The 18,745-nt window shown below is 43.5% G+C and overlaps 2 protein-coding genes and 1 pseudogene across 5 annotated transcripts in view; all 3 read right to left on the reverse strand.

The window, feature by feature from the left end:
• The window catches only part of BCL2L10 (BCL2 like 10), a 46,756-nt gene extending 36,228 nt beyond the window's left edge, over positions 1–10,528 (reverse strand). Inside the window, 3 exon segments of the mRNA XM_067747273.1 lie at positions 4,115–4,241; positions 10,095–10,414; positions 10,417–10,528. Of these exon segments, the coding sequence (XP_067603374.1) occupies positions 10,116–10,414; positions 10,417–10,528 (411 nt within the window). The 3' untranslated portion in view covers positions 4,115–4,241; positions 10,095–10,115.
• On the reverse strand, positions 4,630–10,112 carry LOC137219199 (T-complex protein 1 subunit delta-like; annotated as a pseudogene).
• Positions 10,529–15,679: 5,151 nt separating the features above from the next.
• Positions 15,680–18,745, reverse strand: part of GNB5 (G protein subunit beta 5) — a 43,541-nt gene continuing 40,475 nt past the window's right edge. For all 4 annotated transcript variants that reach the window (XM_067747346.1, XM_067747363.1, XM_067747375.1 and 1 more), the window contains exon 11: positions 15,680–17,954. In XM_067747346.1, coding sequence (XP_067603447.1) covers positions 17,943–17,954 — 12 coding nt within the window. In that variant the 3' untranslated portion in view covers positions 15,680–17,942. The remainder of the gene's footprint in view (positions 17,955–18,745) is intronic.

Genomic DNA, 18,745 nt, shown 5'->3' on the forward strand with positions numbered 1-18,745 from the left:
TTATAGGACATTCCATACAAAAACAACAGAATACACATTTTTCTCAAGTGCTCATGGAACATTCTCCAGGATAGATCATATCTTGGGTCACAAATCTAGCCTTGGTATATTTAAGAAAACTGAAATCGTATCAAGTGTCTTTTCCGACCATAATGCTATGAGACTAGGTATCAATTACAGGAAAAGATCTGTAAAACATACAAACTAATGGAGACTAAACAATACACTACTTAATAACGAAGTGATCACTGAAGAAATCAAATAGGAAATAAAAAAATACCTACAAACAAATGACAATGGAGACACGACGACCCAAAACCTATGGGATGCAGCAAAAGCAGTTCTAAGACGGAAGTTTATAGCAATACAATCCTACCTTAAGAAACAAGAAACACCTCGAATAAACAACCTATCCTTGCACCTAAAGCAATCAGAGAAAGAAGAACAAAAAAAACCAAACAAATTTAGCAGAAGGAAAGAAATCATAAAGATCAGATCAGAAATAAATGAAAAAGAAATGAAGGAAACAATAGCAAAATTCAGTAAAACTAAAAGCTGGTTCTTTGAGAAGATAAACAAAATTGATAACCATTAGCCAAACTCATGAAGAAAAAAGGGAGGAGACTCAAATCAACAGAATTAGAAATGAAAAAGGAGAAGTAACAACTGACACTGCAGAAATACAAAAGATCATGAGAGATTACTACAAGCGACTCTATGCCAATTAACTGGACAACTGGAAGAAATGCACAAATTCTTAGAAATGCACAACCTGCTGAGACTGAATCAGGAAGAAATAGGAAAAAATTAACAGACCAATCACGAGCTCTGAAATTGAAAAACTGATTAAAATTCTTCCAACAAACAAAAGCCCAGGACCAGATGGCTTCACATGCGAATTCTATCAAACATTTAGAGAAGAGCTAACACCTATCCTTCTCAAACTCTTCCAAAATATAGCAGAGGGAGGAACACTCCCAAACTCATTCTATGAGGCCACCATCACCCTGATACCAAAACCACACAAGGATGTCACAAAGAAAGAAAACTACAGGCTAATATCACTGATGAACATAGATGCAAAAATCCTCAACAAAATACTAGCAAACAGAATCCATAGGCACATTAAAAGGATCATACACCACGATCAAGTGGGGTTTATTCCAGGAATGCAAGGATTCTTCAATATAAGCAAATCAATCAATGTGATACACCATATTAACAAACTGAAGGAGAAAAACCATATGGTCATCTCAATAGGTACAGAGAAAGCTTTCGACAAAATTCAACACCCATTTATGATAAAAACCCTGCAGAAAGTAGGTATAGAGGGAACTTTCCTCAACATAATAAAGGCCATATATGACAAACCCACAGCCAACATCGTCCTCAGTGGTGAAAAACTGAAAGCATTTCCAGTAAGATCAGGACCAAGACAAGTTTGCCCACTCTCAACCCTCTTATTCAACATAGTTTTGGAAGTTTTAGCCACAGCAATCAGAGAAGAAAAGGAAATAAAAGGAATCCAAATCTGAAAAGAAGAAGTAAAGCTGTCACTATTTGCAGATGACATGATTCTATACATAGAGAATCCTAAAGATGCTACCAGAAAACTACTAGAGCTAATCAATGAATTTGGTAAAGTAGCAGGATACAAAATTAATGCACAGAAATCTCCAGCATTCTTATACACTAGTGATGAAAAATCTGAAAGTGAAATCAAGAAAACACTCCCATTTACCACTGCCACAAAAAGAATAAAATATCTAGGAATGAACCTACCTAAGGAGACAGAAGACCTGTATGCAGAAAATTATAAGACACTGATGATAGCCCAGGGAGATCAGCTCGGTGCTTTGTGACCACCTAGAGGGGTGGGATAGGGAGGGTGAGAGGGAGGGAGATGTAAGAGGGAAGAGATATGGGGACATATGTATATGTATAACTGATTCACTTTGTTATAAAGCAGAAACTAACACACCATTGTAAAGCAATTATACTCCAATAAAGATGTTTAAAAAAAAAGGAAAGAAATCTGTTGCACTTCTATTCACTAACAATGAAAGATCAGAAAAAGAAATTAAAGAAACAATCCCATTTACCATCACATCAAAAAGAATAAAATAGCTAGGAATAAAACTACCTAAGGAGACAAAAGACCTGTACTCTGAAAACTATAAGATGCTGATGAAAGAAATTGAAGATGACACAAACAGATGGAAAGATATACCATGTTCTTGGATTGAAAGAATCAATATTGTCACAATGACTATACTACCCAGGGCACTCTACAGATTCAATGCAATCCCTATCAAATTACCAATGGCATTTTTCACAGAACTAGAAGAAAAAAATCTTAATATTTGTATGGAGACACAAAAGACCCTGAATAGCCAAAGCAATCCTGAGAAGCAAAAATGGAGCTGGAGCAATTAGGCGCTCTGACTTCAGACTATACTGCAAAGGTATAGTCATCAAAACATTATGGTACTAGCACAGAAATAGAAATATAGTTCAATGGAACAGGATAGAAAGCCCAGAAATAAACACATGCAGCTATGTCAATTAATCTATGACACAGGAGGCAAGACTACAATGAGGGAAATACAGTCTCTTCAATAAATGGTGCTGGGAAAACTGGACAGCTACATGTAAAAAAAAAAAAAAGAAATTAGAACACTCTTTAACACCATACACAAAAATAAACTCAAAATGGATTAAAGACCTAAACTGAAGACCAGGCACTATAAAACTCTTAAAGGAAAACATAGGCAGAACACTTTGACACAAATCGCAGCAACATCTTTTTTGATCCGTCTCCCAGAGTTATGGAAATAAAAACAAAAATAAACAAATGGAACCTAATTAAACTCAAAAGCTTTTGCACATCAAAGTAAACCATAAACAAAATGAAAAGACATCCCACAGAATGGGAGAAAATATTAGCAAGTGATGTGACCGACAAGGGACTGGTCTCCAGAATTTACAAACAGCTCATGCAGCTCAATATCAAAAAGATCAAAAAGACAAACAACCCAATCAAAAAATGAGTAGAAGACCTAAATAGATATTTCTCCGAAGAAGACATACAGATGGCCAACAGGCACATGAAAGGATGCTCAACATTGCTAATTATTAGAGAAATGCAAATCAAAACTACAATGAGATATCACCTCACACCAGTCAGAATGGCCATCATCAAAAAGTCTACAAACAATAAATGCTGGAGGGGGTGTGGAGAAAAGGGAACCCTCCTACATTATTGGTAGGAATGTAAATTGGTACAGCTACTAAGGAGAATAGTACGGAGGTTCCTTAAAATAACTAAAAATAGAGCTACCATATGATCCAGGAATTCCACTCCTGGGCATATATCTGGAGAAAACCATGGTTTGAAAGGATTCATGCACCTCAGTGTTCACTGCAGCAATGTTTACAATAGCCAAGACATGGAGGCAACCCAAATGTCCATTGACAGAATGGATAAAGAAGATATGGTACATATAAACAATGGAATATTACTCAGCCATTAACAAGAATGAAATAATGCCATTTGCAGCAACATGGATGGACCTGGAGATTATTGTACTAAGTGAAATAAGTCAGACAGGGAAAGACAAATATCATATGATATCACTTTTATAAAAAATCTTTTACAAATGATACAAATGAACTTATTTACAAAACAGAAACAGACTCACAGACTTACAGAGCAAATGGTCACCAGAGGGGAAGGGTGGGGGGTGGAGAGGGATCATCAGGGAGTTTGGGATTGACATGTATACACTGCTATATATAAAATAGATACCCAAAAAGGACCTACTGTATAGCACAGGGAACTCTGCTCAATATTATGTAACAATGTAAATGGGAAAATAATTTGAAAAAGAGTAGATACATGTATATAACAATCACTCTGCTGTACACCTGAGACTAACACAGCATTGTTAATCAACTATACTCCAATATAAAATAAAAGTAAAAAAAAAATCAGTTTAAGAAGAAACGGAAATTTATTGAGCCCCAACAAGCTTTAGGCTCAGCCAAACTGTGAGATTTCAGTCATGTCATCAAAACTTTTTCTCCATGCTCCATCCCACCCCCAATCTCTGACCTCTGTCCTGTGAGCTCTTCTCTTCAAGGCAGGCTCCCTTTGGGAAGGCAAAAGATCCTCTCCAGATTCTATTCCCAGTGGCAAAAGAACTCAAAGAGTTGGAATACTCCTGGCAAAAACACAGGACCTGTATGAAGAAAACCATAAGAGACCTAAATAAGAAGGGAAGACACAATATTGTAAAGTTACTACTTTTTTCCAAATTGATTTATAATCCAATCCCATTCTATTCAAAATCCTAAAGCAATGTCTTAATGGATTCTTTATAAACTGGTTTTCAGAATTCAACTTAAACAATTCACAGAAATGGCCAAGGATTTTTTTTTTCTTTTTGAGAAAGAAGAATGGTGGGGTAAATTAGACTATAACACCAGATGTTTAAACATGTCATAAACATATAGTAATTGAGACACAGTGCTATTAGTAGAGAAAAAGATAAGTCAACAAACTAAACATTCAAATTAGCTGGGAAAAAATGGACCATCTATAAACAGTGCTGAAACACCCACCCCAACTCTTCTTTTATAAGAAGTGAGTCCTACTTCATACTATTACCAAATGCAAGTTCACATGCCCCACATACAGTGAAAAACAAACTGAAACATCAGAGTTTGGAGCAGAGAAAGGTTTATTGCAGGGCCACACAGTTTCAGTTGCTAGTCAGTACACTGACTGAAACCAACAAAGGCTGAATAACCAGTTCCTCCAAAACGTTGGAAATACCATCCTTTTGGACATTAATGCCTATAGTTTTTCTCCTTGGCATGCCGGTTTTCTTAGTTCTGTGACTGTAGACGTGGGATTCAGTCCAGCAGTTTCAGCTAGTGTAGATGGAATGAGCTCCGTAGTAACATCTGCAAAGGCATGAACGCAGTAGGATTTCATACCACTCAATGTTCATGAATATCCGGTTAACCACAGGGCCCACTCTATCTCTGGAGCACTACCTCCTGCAATTAGAGCTCTCTGCTTTACTAAACAATGAATAACACATAGGGCATCATGAACTGAGGGCCCGGCTTCTTCAATCACCAATGTGTTAGAACCAGGAACAACAGCTATAACTTTTTCCTGGGATAATACAGCCTGTAATCTTGAGCAGTGTGCCAGAACCATGTAAACTGACCCCCTCAGCTCATTCAGCCAAACCCAGCATGTCAGCAGTCAAGTTGGTCAGTATGAGCAATTGGCTTGGTTCCAATATTTTCTCTTTCAATGTCCTTAACTACCACAATCTTCATTTTGATCCGGAAATTTAATACAAGATCACTAAGAGCATATGTCTTAAGAATCAACTGTTTGATTATCATGATCTGTTTTTAAGCCCAATCTTAATCTTTTCAACTTTGGATATGTCAGAATTGGTCACCTTATGGGTGAGAACCAGCCCTTCCACCAACACAAAATCATCAATTGTCCCACCAAGTTTCCTTTAAAAAAAAAAAAGACAGTTTATTTAAACTAAAAACAAGCAAAAAAACAAGAATAGTTTACCCACCCATTTCTCTCACCCCTCTACCCCCACCTCTGGAAACCACCAACCTGCTCTATCTATGAGCTTGTTTTTTTGTTTTTATTTTTAGATTCCACCAGTAAGAGAGATCACACAGTATTTGTCTTTCTGATTTATTTCACTTAGCATTATACCCTGGAGGGCATTAGCAGGTTTCTTAACTATTCTGAGATCTACAACAGTAGCTGTGGCTGGATCAATCACTTTCCTCCCTGCATTTACACTCAGGTAAGAGAAAGACTTGAATACTGAGAGACAACTGCTGAGCTCAGTGAAGTGGCTGCACTGTTTAACAACACTTCTCTGTCACTCGCTTCCACAGGTCACGGCATGTCAAGATTTCAGTACCCTTTCCAAATCCTTCTAAAGTGATCTGGAAATGATGAATCCATTTCTGAAAAAACCTGGTACAGGAATCAAAGAGAGAGCCAGCAACGATGACCACTGATGTGGTGTCATTTCCTTCTTTCTCTTGAGCCTTAGCTCTCGCGGCATTCTGGCTGTTGGATGTAATGCTTGTGTTTGTTTCAGAATGGTAGCACCATTTGTAATGGTCACATCACCTCTTCCATCTTGAATCATTTTATCCATTCCTTTTGGTCCAAGTCTTGATCTAATGCATCGGCAACAGCTTTGGCCATGAAGATGCTGCTGAAGCAGATCTGGGCTGGCTTCTTGTCCTCACGGGTGCTTTGCCCCTGGCTGCTAGCAAGCTTGGCTGGGTCTGTGTGGGCTCCGAAGGACAGACGAATGCAGATTCCAGCGGGCACTAGAATAACTGTGTTCACTGTTAACCACTGAAGGGGATCAGAACATGTTACCCCCAAATATGCCACTTTGGCATACTGATTATTTTAGCTGAAGGCAACTGAGAAATAATATATATAGGAAGGGCTCTCTGACCCCCTGCTGCCTAAAAGCAGGGCATAAATTTCCTGTGAGAAAGGTGCCTTCTTGTACCAGGAAGGGGAGAACACTCTTATCACTGGCGATGGGAGTTAATGCCAAGATGAATCTACATTAATTTTACTAAAATAATCCTCATCTTCCATTAGTTTCCCCCATATAGTCCTAGTCACTGTCCCACAATATACCACCCGTGGAAGCCCAAACCCCTTTTCTTTGTTTAGTCATATCTCCACAATTTATCACCCTTTGTTAAAATGGTATGTAAACCCCAAGTCTTACTGCTTCTTTGAGTTTTCACTTCTTTTCTATGAAGTCCCTGTAAAAAACATTAACATCAAATAAGATTTGTATGTTTCTCTCCTGTTAAGCTATTTTTTGTCTTTGAAATTCATAGGGCTCAGGTACAGGGCAAAGTTTTCTTTCTCCATCTACTTCAAGCGATGGGTTGACTACAGAATGGAAGGTGAAAGAGAAGGACTTGTTATGTGCCTGTGTATTGATTAAATGTTTAAAATAATTGTATGTGTTGTATTTAAAGAGACAATAAAAAGGAAATTGTCATCAATTAAGTTACTCCTAAGAATAAAGGCTTATTGAATCCCAAGCGGAACCAAATTTTTTTGTTTGTTTTTTTGCGGTACTCGGGCCTCTCACTGTTGTGGCCTCTCCCGTTGCGGAGCACAGGCTCCGGACGCGCAGCCTCCGGAAGCGCAGGCTCAGCGGCCATGGCTCACGGGCCCAGCCGCTCCGCGGCATGTGGGATCTTCCCGGACCGGGGCACGAACCCGTGTCCCCTGCATTGGCAGGCGGACTCTCAATCACTGCGCCACCAGGGAAGCCCCCAACTGTTTTTTTTTAAAGATGCAAAAATTAAAACTTTAAAGATTTAATAATTTATTGAAGTCAGAAAAATAAAATTTCAATATATTAACTCTAAAAACCTAAAAGTCCCAGAAATTATATTTTAAAGGATTTAGAAAGAATTCCTTAAAAAAGTATTTACTATTACATTCTTTGTTAAACTAAACTGTGACTGGGAAGACTTGTAGTATCATTTTACACCCCTGACACAGTGCCTTGATAAATTAGTCAGCAGTAGCACATGAAATCATGGATAAATGAGAGATACATATCCACTCTTATCCAAAGGTAGCAAATAGCCCCGTATTTCCTATTTAATGGAAAGCAGTTTCTTCTGTAATTCTTTGGAGCAATAAGCCTTTAGACCCGTGTCTCCCATTTAAAGAAGAGCCATTTGTGCCTTTGTCCTAATATCTCTCAGTACTTGTCAGGAGTTAAAATGCTGGCTGAATCACTGTAGGACTCATATGAATGCAGGTAAAAATGTCTCAGGAGGTGGTTTACTCTGGTTTGTTCTTTCACATCTCAAATTTGCTTGGCTGGTCACAGTTCGGCAGGTAGAAATGAGTTAAGAATTTTAGATCTCACGATAATTTTGACCAGAAGTAGATTAAGATCATTGCTGTAGAGTATGAGAGAAAAACCCAGACCAGCTGTCTTTCCCAAGATGGCGGCAATGAGCGTTGGAAGGAGAGACAAAATCCATCCCATAAGGGGAGGGAGAAGAGAACTAGATTGCTTCATAACCAAAACCTGTACTCAATAAAATGCACCAGGGGTTCTAAATTAAACACTAAGACAACTCCTGAATTTAAAATGTAAAAAAAGGAAATCCTAGGGCTTCCCTGGTGGCCCAGTGGTTGAGAGTCCGCCTGCCGATGCAGGAGACACGGGTTCGTGCCCCGGTCCGGGAGGATCCCACATGCCGTGGAGCGGCTGGGCCCGTGAGCCATGGCCGCTGAGGCGGCGCGTCCAGAGCCTGTGCTCCGCAACGGGAGACGCCACAACAGTGAGAGGCCCGCGTACCGCAAAAAAAAAAAAAAAAAAAGAAATCCTGAGTAATAGGTAACTTGTAATTAAGAAGCTTCGAGTTAGTATTTGTAAGAAGTAGGCTAACATAGGGGGTAGAAGGTCGTAGGGGACACAACTTTGTCAGTTAGAGCAAGAATACTCATCTTTTCACTCACTTCTTTCAAAAGCCGAGAGGAAGGTAGAATACTATATCATGTTCTTTCCTGAGCAAGGAACTGATGCCATTTTGGGAAACTGACAAATCGCTAAATTGAAAGGTATCCCCTGAGACAATAAAGCAAGCAGTTCCAGTCAGAAAAATGGCCGGGGGGGGGGGGCGGGACATGAAAGCCAGCCTGTGGCATTTTAACTGCAGCTGAGAGAGGTGTGGGCATGTCTAGTTTACTCATTTGTGGAATTTCTGCTTCTTGATGTTAAAAGATTGTTCCTTACTCAATGGTGATTAGCCAAAAGATGAGAACAAAAACAATGCGCCCCTATCAATTTCATCTTTATTGCGGAGTGCCCTTGGGGGCCAAATGCCTTGTTAAGAAAAAACGGCTCAGGTGGCGTTCTGAGAGTTCACAGGTCTGAATACTTGAAGACCCCGCCTCCCGATCCCTTCCCATCCCAAAAGAATGGAATTAATGCTAACACCTCAAACTGTTCATGCAAGGTCAAGGTTGATTCAAATACTACCTCTCCTCCACAAATGGAACCCAATTCATCAATACAGGTCTACCAGGAAATTGCAAAACAGGAGGCTAAGTTTCCTGCAGTGTCTTCCCTAGATTCTTAGATTTTTTTTAATTGTTGGTTTTAATAGTTTGGCTCTGTTTCTTCTATAACCTGGGTCACCACGGTTGCTGATTCAATCCCAGTAAGGAGGAGAAGAAAGAAGCAGGGGTCTCGCTCAGAACCCAGGAGGCATTCTCCCCTCTTACTGAAGGCTGGCCAGACTCTCGCTGATCATGAGCTCAGTTTAGAAGCCGCAGTGCAAGGGCCTCCCGCTCTAGCCTAGACCACAGAGATCAATGGCTTACAGCTGCGCGCCAGGGCGCCTGGCTATCTCCCCATTGAGGGCTGGGTGCAGTGAATTGGCAGTTAAGGAACCTCGAGTTGTCAGCACCACGGGGTGCCCGCGCAACCACCGCCCCCCCACCCCCCAGAGACCTCTGCCTCAGCTCTTCCTGAGGGATGGGGGGGCTGGACAAGGGGCTGCCTTTTCATTCTAACGTTTTAGGCTGGTGTGCTCTGACTTGCAGAGCCGTGGGGGTCTGTGGAGAAAGGTGCATCTAGTAAGTGTTGGAGAAAGAACCCACCTGGCCCAGGCCACGCCGTTGCTGACTTCGCCACTTTGGGAATTTCTACCTAAGCAAAGCATCCAGACCTAACATGAGCTCACCCTAAAACCCCGAGGGCGGTCAAGGACAAGGCCGAAGTGTGCAAACCCAAGTCGTGCGCTGCTGTTTCAGAATGGGTTAGTATGAGAGCCGTCTAGCTAGGCCTGTTTTGGTGACTGACTCCGCCAGTAGAGGAGAAAGCCGGACTTCACCACGAATGTCCCAGGCCTGCTGAAACGAACGCCCCACGGGGCTGGCGCCGCAGGGTCCCTCCGGGCGCCGGCCGCGTGGGCGCGTCCCGGGCTGCCCACCCGCCCCGGGTCCCCACGCCCGCCGCGCTCACCCAGCCGCCGTTCGCCATCAGTCAGGCGCGGTGCCGTCCGGAGAGCTGAGCACACAGCAAGGCCACCAGGAACCGGCAGTCTCTGCTAACGTCTTCATTCTCCGTCTTCTTCCGCCTAAGGGCCCCCCGCGGCGGCCTCTCCAGCAGCGTCCCCGCGAAGGTCACGAGCGCTGCCACGCGGCCCCAGCTGGGGCCGCCACGGTTGTTGGCGACTAGCTCCTGCGCCATCCAGGCCACCAGCTCGACGCGGTTCCCGCGGAAGCCGCGGTACTGCGACAAGAAGTGCAGGTTGGTCTTCTGTTTCCAGGCGGCCACGGGCGCACGGCGGCCTCGGGCGTGGACGGCGCCCGCACGGGGGTGCCGCGCTCGCTGGCGCAGTACTCCAGGTAGTCCGTCAGCAGCCTAGCCGTGCGCTCCCTGAACGCGTCCCCCATGACTCCACCTCTGCCGGGGCCTGACCCGGCCTGTTTTATAGGCTCGCCCGCGCCCCGCCCCGCCCCTCCCCGCTCCGCTTTGGCTCGGCTCGGCCCGGTCCGCCCCGGGCAGTTGCTTTCCCAGGTCCGGAGAGGAGCCTTTGATGGGAATCCCATCTACACCTGTTCCAGCCCCAATAGGCGAGGCCCAGCTGTGTGCATGTGTTCACATAGCAATCAGGGGCACAGTGAGACTCTTCTGGGGTTATTGTTTAGCTCTCGGCTTGGGGACTAAGAACCCAGTGGGGACAGTCTGGGAAGCTGAGCTAGACTTTTGCCTCCTTTTTAGGAAAGGTTGACAAAGGCTACACACAGCCCTCCACTGGCGGCTCCCTTGAAAGGATTATCAGCATCTTCTCAGATTGGACTGAAGCATCCAGGTGTGTGTGGGAGGTACCTTTCTTTGGGTCTGGGATATGTAGCAGGAAACAGGATGATTCTCCTGCAGGTTGCTAGAGTGCCAATATTGGCTGCATTCACTCATTCATTCACTCATTTACTCCTAGTCTTTGGGGTGGTAGGTCTCCCCCTTAGCACTGGAGATATAATGGAGAACAAGGCATGTGGTTCCTGCTCTCAAGGACCCTAGAGTCTAGCGATGGGACAAAGAAACAGGCAATCACAGTACAGTTAAATTATCACCAAAATAGAGGTTGAGGGAGTACCCAGCTTTTGGCTGCTTCTTAAAGCTACCATCCCTATATTGCTTAGAATTCTCCACTTTTTACTGGCCAATCCGTTACTTCTTCTAATACTTCTTATACTAATCTTTCTCTGTTCATGTTACTCTATGGCTTCTTTCTCCTGACTGGACACAGACTGACATAGAATTGTACCAGCAGTGAAATTTGTGAGGGTCCATTGGTCTGGAGCATTTTGAAATATCCCCGTCAGGGTGGAAGATGAATTGCTGCAGCTTGTATTACCGACAAAAAGCAAGAGGCACAACCCTTGGTAGGTCACTTTGGAGGCAACATACGCAACCTCAACCCATCTACAGGCGGGTGGATTGGGAAGCAGAACAAGAGAAGGCTCTACAGCTGTCTAGGCTACAGTACAAGCTACTCTATCACTTGGGTTTTATGATCCAGCGAGTCCAATGATACTTGAAGTGTCAAACAGAGAAGCTGTATGGAGCCTCTGGCAAGCACCGATACAGTTACGGTGCAGACCTCTAGGATTGTGAAGCAAATCTACGTCCTCTTCTGCAGATGACTATCCTTTTGAGAAGCAGGTTCTGGCTTGCTACTAGGTCTTCATAGAGGCTGAATGAGGTGACCATGCAGCTTGAGTTCTCCTCATAATATGGACGTTGTCTGACATGCCTTGTTTTAAGGTTGGGTGTGCACAGCAGCAATCTTTCATCAAGTGGAAATGGTATATGAGAGACTGAACTCAGGCGGGTCCATGATGTACAAGTAAATTGTGAGTAGGCGGCTCAGACCCCTGCAACACAGCTCCTGTTGTTTGCCTCTTCTCTTGTTCCATGCCTATGACCTTCAGGGGATTGCTTATGACCAGCTGACTGAGGGAGAAAACTCAAGCCTGGATTATAGATGGGTCTGTATGATATGCTGGTACTACATGAAAGTGGACAGCTGGAGCATTATAGCCCCACTTATGGGGGACTGTGAAGACAATGGTGAAGGAAAATCCTCCCAGTGGGCAGAAATTCAAACAGGACATATGACTGTACACTATGTCTGGGGGGAGAGATGGCCAGAGTACAGATCTACATTGATTCATGGGCAGTTGCTGATGGTTTGGCTGGATGGTCAGGGCCTTGAAGATTGGTGACAAGGAAATCTTGGACAGAGATATGTGGCTGGACCCCTCTGAAGAGGCAGAATGAAGAAACTCGTCTCCCATGTCAACGCCTCCAAAGGGCAGCCACTGCAGAGAAGACTCTTAATAATCAGGTAGACAAACTCCTGTGCTCTGTGGAGGTCGCAGAGCTTCTTTACACAGCTGCCACAGTGCTTGCTCCATGGGACCGTGAATGAAGAGGCCATGCAGCAGGGAGCGAGGATGTGGCAACAACAGAACTCCCCTTACAAAGGCTGAGCTGGCTAATGCCACTACTGAGTGCCTGATCTGCGAGTGCCAGTGATTCCTCTATGGTGAGCCAAATGAATTTTGCCCGAAGGGAATATAAATCTCTGTACGTCAAGCTGAGCTGGTTGTGACATCTTATGAATTCCCTTATTAACTAATTATTCAGTTAAATAAACATTTTGATATATGTTCATGTTTTACTTTCAAGGGAGTCATGATTTTATCTTTTTGGACATTATATTTTAGCAGCAAGCACACAGTTTTTTCTTAGATTTGGAGTAGCTTGGGGGTTAGTGGTAGATCCTCTGGCCCTGCCATTGGTTAACTCGAATAGTTATCAGTGCAATCAAACAACAAATGAATAAATTAACCTCCACACAGAATTTCCTATGCAGTATGTAGTCAGATTTGGTTACAATCCCCCCTCTGCCACTCAGAAGCTGGGCGACCATGAGCAAGTTATTCAGCCCTCCCAACTTCAATTTCCCCACCTATGAAATGGAGGCAATAAACTGCATTATAGGCTGTTACAAGGATTACATGAGTTGGTATGTGCAAAGGCCTTAGCATAGTACCTGGCACATAGTAAAAGCTCTTTACAGAGGAGCTTGTATTATTAGTATGAGTTGACCAGGGTTACCAGGCTCGCTTGTCCCACTTTTAACCAAAAAACCAAGATGTGACATTTTTGGTGAGCCTTACTTATATGGTTTCTGGTTTTGTTTTTGTTTTTAAAATACTGAAAATATCTAGAGATTTTCAGTGATTCACAGCCCCCATTGGTCTCTTGCCTTTCCCACTGCCCCTCTGTGCCCGCAGGGCCCCTCCTCTGCCACATATGGTTGCCCCAGAGCCTCCGCTTGAGCCCCCCTCTCTCAATTACCTTCCTCCTCCACTTCCAAACCCCTACAAGGGCCTGAATGGCCCCAGGGAGGTCTCACAGGGAGGGGCTGGAAAAGGGCTCATTAGCCCAGATAAGCTGCTTTCAAAGTTGATCTGACCCTGGGAGTCCTTCCAGGGGATCCTCCAAGGTCAAAACTATTTTCATAATAATACGTATTACATAATAATATGTGTGGCTTTTAAAACACTCACTTTCTCAGGAGTTTTCCAGAGGCTACTGATGTGTGGTGAAGGCATCATCACTGGAATATGTGCTTCTGTATTCTTGTGTTTTATGATTTTTCTCAGTTTGAATTTCTAATATGATAAATACTGATAGATATAATCCATATAAACAAAAAGCTCTTTGGGGTCCTCAATAATTTTTAAGAGTCTAGAGGGATCCTAAGATGGAAAACTTTGAGAACCACTGGCCCAGATGAATCTCTAATTGATGATAATTACCAATTTGATACATGAGTAGGGATCGCTTATGTGGGGTGGGGGGAGAGGAGAGAAAGGAATGAACAAGAGGAAGGGGAATATAGGGAGGAGGGGGAGAAGAAGAGGGGGAGAGGGGGGAGGAGAACGGGGATAAGGAAAGAGGTGAGACAAGAAGATGCACTTCCCTGGTGGCCCAGTGGTTGAGAGCCCACCTGCCGATGCAGGGGACACGGGTTCGTGCCCCGGTCCAGGAAGATCCCACATGCCGCGGAGCGGCTGGGCCCGTGAGCCATGGCCGCTGAGCCTGCGCGTCCGGAGCCTGTGCTCCGCAACGGGAGAGGCCACAGCAGTGAGAGGCCCGCGAACCCGCAAAAAAAAAAAAAAAAAAAGAAGAAGAAGAGACAGGAGGGAGGAGATGTTGCAAGGGAGTGGGGAGAAGGAGGGAGAAGGGAAAGGAGTTGGAAAGGAGAGGAAGGAAACAGGAAAGGGAGGAGGGGAAGGTACTTTACATACCTTGGAACTGTCCCATTTCCTAGATGAGGGAACTAAGGCTGAGACAAATTTAGACATTGTATATCCTGTAAAAGTGGTAGAGCTGGGTCTGAAACTAGGTGCACATCCTTTGTCCCCATGCTGTCCCCCTCTTATAGATGAGTCCTAGTGTCAGCAGGACCACCTTCTAGCCAGATGGCCAAGCAACTATGAGAGGCAAGGATGCTAAGGCCCTTACAACCTGTACTGCCTTTAAGCCACTTATAATCCCGGGAAGGGTATAGAGGAGGTCCAGGGTGGGAAGAGGGAAGTGGATATTGGGTGCCTGCTCTGGCCTTGGGCTCATTCCAGAACAGGACCAGCAGCAGGGCCCTACTTCTGGGAGGCCAGCTGCTCATTCCCTCCAAAGCAGCTGCCTTGGTTTCAGTTCACAGGTATTTCCCACAAACACCTGTCATCACATACCTCCTTGTTTAACCCCCTTGTCTGCCTAACCTTTCTCTTCTCTGGCTGGAAAGGGGGTGTCCAAGGCTATGCACACCTCAGGGCACATCTATTTGGCCCCTTCACCACAATGGTTTGGTAGCTTTGCCTCCAAGTCCTCTAAAGAAAGAAAACCAGATTAAAACACTCCACTCAGCATTATTTTGAATATGCAAAATATAATTTATTACCTGGGGTTTATCCTTCAGTTTCCATGTGGTGTAGTATATTTCCAGCCAAGTATTTCATCAATAAATACTAAACAACAGGCACTGTGAGAGTAAATACTTATAGGGGAGGTGGCTAACTGCCCATGGGGGTGAGTGTTTGAGGGAATACTTTCTTAGGGCCTTGAAGGTCACTTTTTTAAAAATTATTTTTTATTTATTTTTTAAAACATCTTTATGGGAGTATAATTGCTTTACAATGGTGTGTTAGTTTCTGCTGTATAACAAAGTGAAGCAGCTATACGTATACATATATCCCCATATCCCCTCCCTCTTGCGTCTCTATCCCACCCCTCTAGGTGGTCACAAAGCACCGAGCTGATCTCCCTGTGCTATGTGGCTTCTTCTCACTATTTTACATTTGGTAGTGTATATATGTCCATGCCACTCTCTCACTTCGTCCCAGCTTACCCCTCCCCCTCCCCGTGTCCTCAAGTCCATTCTCTACATCTGCATCTTTATTCCTGTCCTGCCCCTAGAAGAACCATTTTTTTTTTAAGATGCCATATGTATGTGTTAGCATACGGTATTTGTTTTTTTTTTCTGACTTACTTCACCCTGTATGACAGTCTCTAGTTCCATCCACCTCACTACAAATAACTCAATTTCATTTCTTTTTATGGCTGAAATGTGGTCACTTTTGTGGTCACATTGTGGTCACTTTTTTGATTGGAAAGTTAGGGCCTATTTTGCACATTTACTGAAGATGCTCCCCCACCTCTCCAAACATATAACCTTGAATTTGCTTCCCCAGAGTCTGGGTAACTTTTCCTTTGCCCTGCCTTCCTTCACTTCTGGGAGGCCCAGGTCAGAGTGCAGAGGCACAAAAAGGTCTGTGGGAGAGAGGGAAGGGGATGCCATAACTAGGAGCCCAGGAACAAGCTCAGGAACATTCTGGGAGCAGAGCTTGAGAATTTCACAGGACACATTGTGGGGCCAGCCCTTCAGCAGTTGGCAGGAGCTGGGTAGACCCTGTGCCCATTTCCCTGAGCGCCTGTTCAGACTGGAATCTATACTAGAGGGAGAAGGTGGCTGAAAAGTTGTCCCTCTGGACCATGCTCCGTCCCCCCTTCCCTCTGGGCTCTCAAGGTGGGTAGGGCGGGGTGGAGGTCTGGGGGATGCGAGAGGAGGGGGGGTGAGGGGGTAGGGGGGTGAGCAGGAGCCTTTCATATTTTCTCTCTCTACTCCAGGGCCTGTTGTGTAGTAAAACCCTTGGTAAATGTTTTCTTGGCAAATGATTGCATATAATCATTATGTTTATTTAAAAAGAGTTGATTGAAAAGCTGGCTTGGGTAATTTTTGACTGACTGGGCCCATCTTGATACCTGAACAAGTTGTTTTGCAGGTGGGCCTGGCACACCCCCTGAGGTTTACAGGGGCACTGGGTCCAGGCCTATCGGGTGGCTCCAGCCCTGGAAGGGCAACTTCAAGCAGCAGAGCCTGCGGCTGGGCCTGCAAAGCCAGAACTACCGTTAGGAAAAGGTCCAGGCTGGAGCAGGGCCAAGAGAGGGGACCGAGGATCCAGGGGACTCAGCACACACAGCCCTCGGGCACCAGGAGAACCTGGCCTGCCAGACCCCAGACCACCCACAGGGCAAGCCTCACCCAGGCACCATTTTTGGTCTGAGATGACCTTCTGTTTCCCTAAGTGGTGCATGCCATCTTTATGAGTGAGGAGTTTTCTAAAGCAAAGAATCAGCCTCTACACCTTAAAACAAAACAGAACTGAAAATAAGGGATCCTGTAACTAAAACACTTGGTACCTTCCAGAAGGAACTGCTGAATTTCACATAAAGACAAGATATATTTTATGCTATTTTTCCTCAATATAAGTGAAACTAAGACATTATCATTCGAGACCTATCAATTAATTTGTATATGTAATTGCACTTGCAATGCAATAAAGATGAGTATAACTGATATGAACAAGATTCATTTTAGCCTGAGTAGATGCTACTAATCCTAATACGTCTAACACTACAAACAGATTTTTAAATGAGTTTACTGTCTTGTGTTCCTACACAGAAAGGTTTTGGTTGCTCTGAGAAGCATTTGTGTCACAAACAACATTCAGCGTTTCCCTCTAAGAAAACGTCCTGTCCCCATGATGCAGAGATATATCCCACAATCACAAGATTCACACATCAAACCTTCTATTTTATGATATCTCTGCTTCATTTATAACTGTTTACACATATGAAAATGTTTTATCTGAAAAAATACAATTGGACGCAAGGCTGAAAAGGATACTTTCACCATAAAAACACACTTTAAAAAAATTGATTCTGTCTAATTACATTTGGAATTGGCATTCTCTTCTATCAAAGACCAATTAACACTGTCCTTCTCACACAGTGCATTAAAGTCAGCACTTGCAGGGGAACGTTCCAAAAGTCACAGTGTACACTGAGAAAAATCAGCTTTTAAAGTGCTCCGAAAAATAAATTTGATTCAAGGAAACAATATAGAATATATTATATGCTGAACTGTACTGGGGATAGAATGAGTTGAGACGATAGTTTAGAATAACCTTAAAAACAGATACATTTTAAAAAGTGTTTGAAATGAAAAACACTGTACTTGAAGGTGTTCTCATAGTGCTAAAGGCTCACACTGGGATCTTTCCAGGTGGTGGTTTTAACAGTAATATTGGAGATGCTTGCTGAACTTTCAGTCATGGAGCTGCTCCCTTAAGCTAAGTTGCAATAAACTCTGAGATCCTCTAGAAGCAAGATCTATTTACATGTGACGATTTCAAATTCTATTCTCAGGTACCTATATGTGAATTATGATTAAGCCCAGACCTGCAAAGACACAAATAGGTAATTTTTAGTCTGTTTTCAGTTAATGACTTGTAAAACCTGAGTTTAAAGAGATAAAATCAAAGTCTACTATACACAAACATACACACGACATCCAAAATAGAGCATTCACATGTCTTAGAAAGATAACACTTTACTCCTAGCAACTCAAAGGGGCTTCTTTGGCCCTGGCTCCCCCTCTCCCTTAGTTAATCATCTGAAGGGCATCTGTGGCCTTCTTGCTAGGGAAGGTAACTCTTAGATTGAAAACCAGAACCCTCTGTACCCATTCAGCTCACTGGGTACACTGACATGTTTATTAATTTAGCAAACTCTTGCCCAGGATGATGAAGTCACAGATAACTTTACTGTTTGTTTCAGGAACTTTGCAAAAATCCTTTTATCTATTTACCCTAAGACTAGACTACTCAATTACCCTCTTTAGAAAAGACACACTTCTCACGACAGTACACAGCATCAAATGACCGCCTACTTTTCAAGACGGTCTTCGAAATTCTCTCCCTCCCCCACCCTGTGTCCAACAATCTTAAACTATGCCACAAATTTGTCCAATCCTAATTAAGTCCCTCCATCAAAAGACCTGCCTTCAACCAGACTCCCCAAACCTCATAAATACCTGCCTTTGCTCTCCCCTTCTGAAATGCTAATAAGACTGTGAAGTTTGTGATCTTCCACAGTGAGGTAAGCTTTGCTTGATGAACAGGTTACTTTGGTGGCATTTCTAGGGAGCTAACATCTGACAAAGTCATGGAGCTCTTTGAGAATCTAATAAA

The sequence above is a fragment of the Pseudorca crassidens genome, chromosome 1 (assembly GCF_039906515.1).
Source record: "Pseudorca crassidens isolate mPseCra1 chromosome 1, mPseCra1.hap1, whole genome shotgun sequence".
NCBI classification, from domain to species: Eukaryota; Metazoa; Chordata; class Mammalia; order Artiodactyla; family Delphinidae; genus Pseudorca; species Pseudorca crassidens.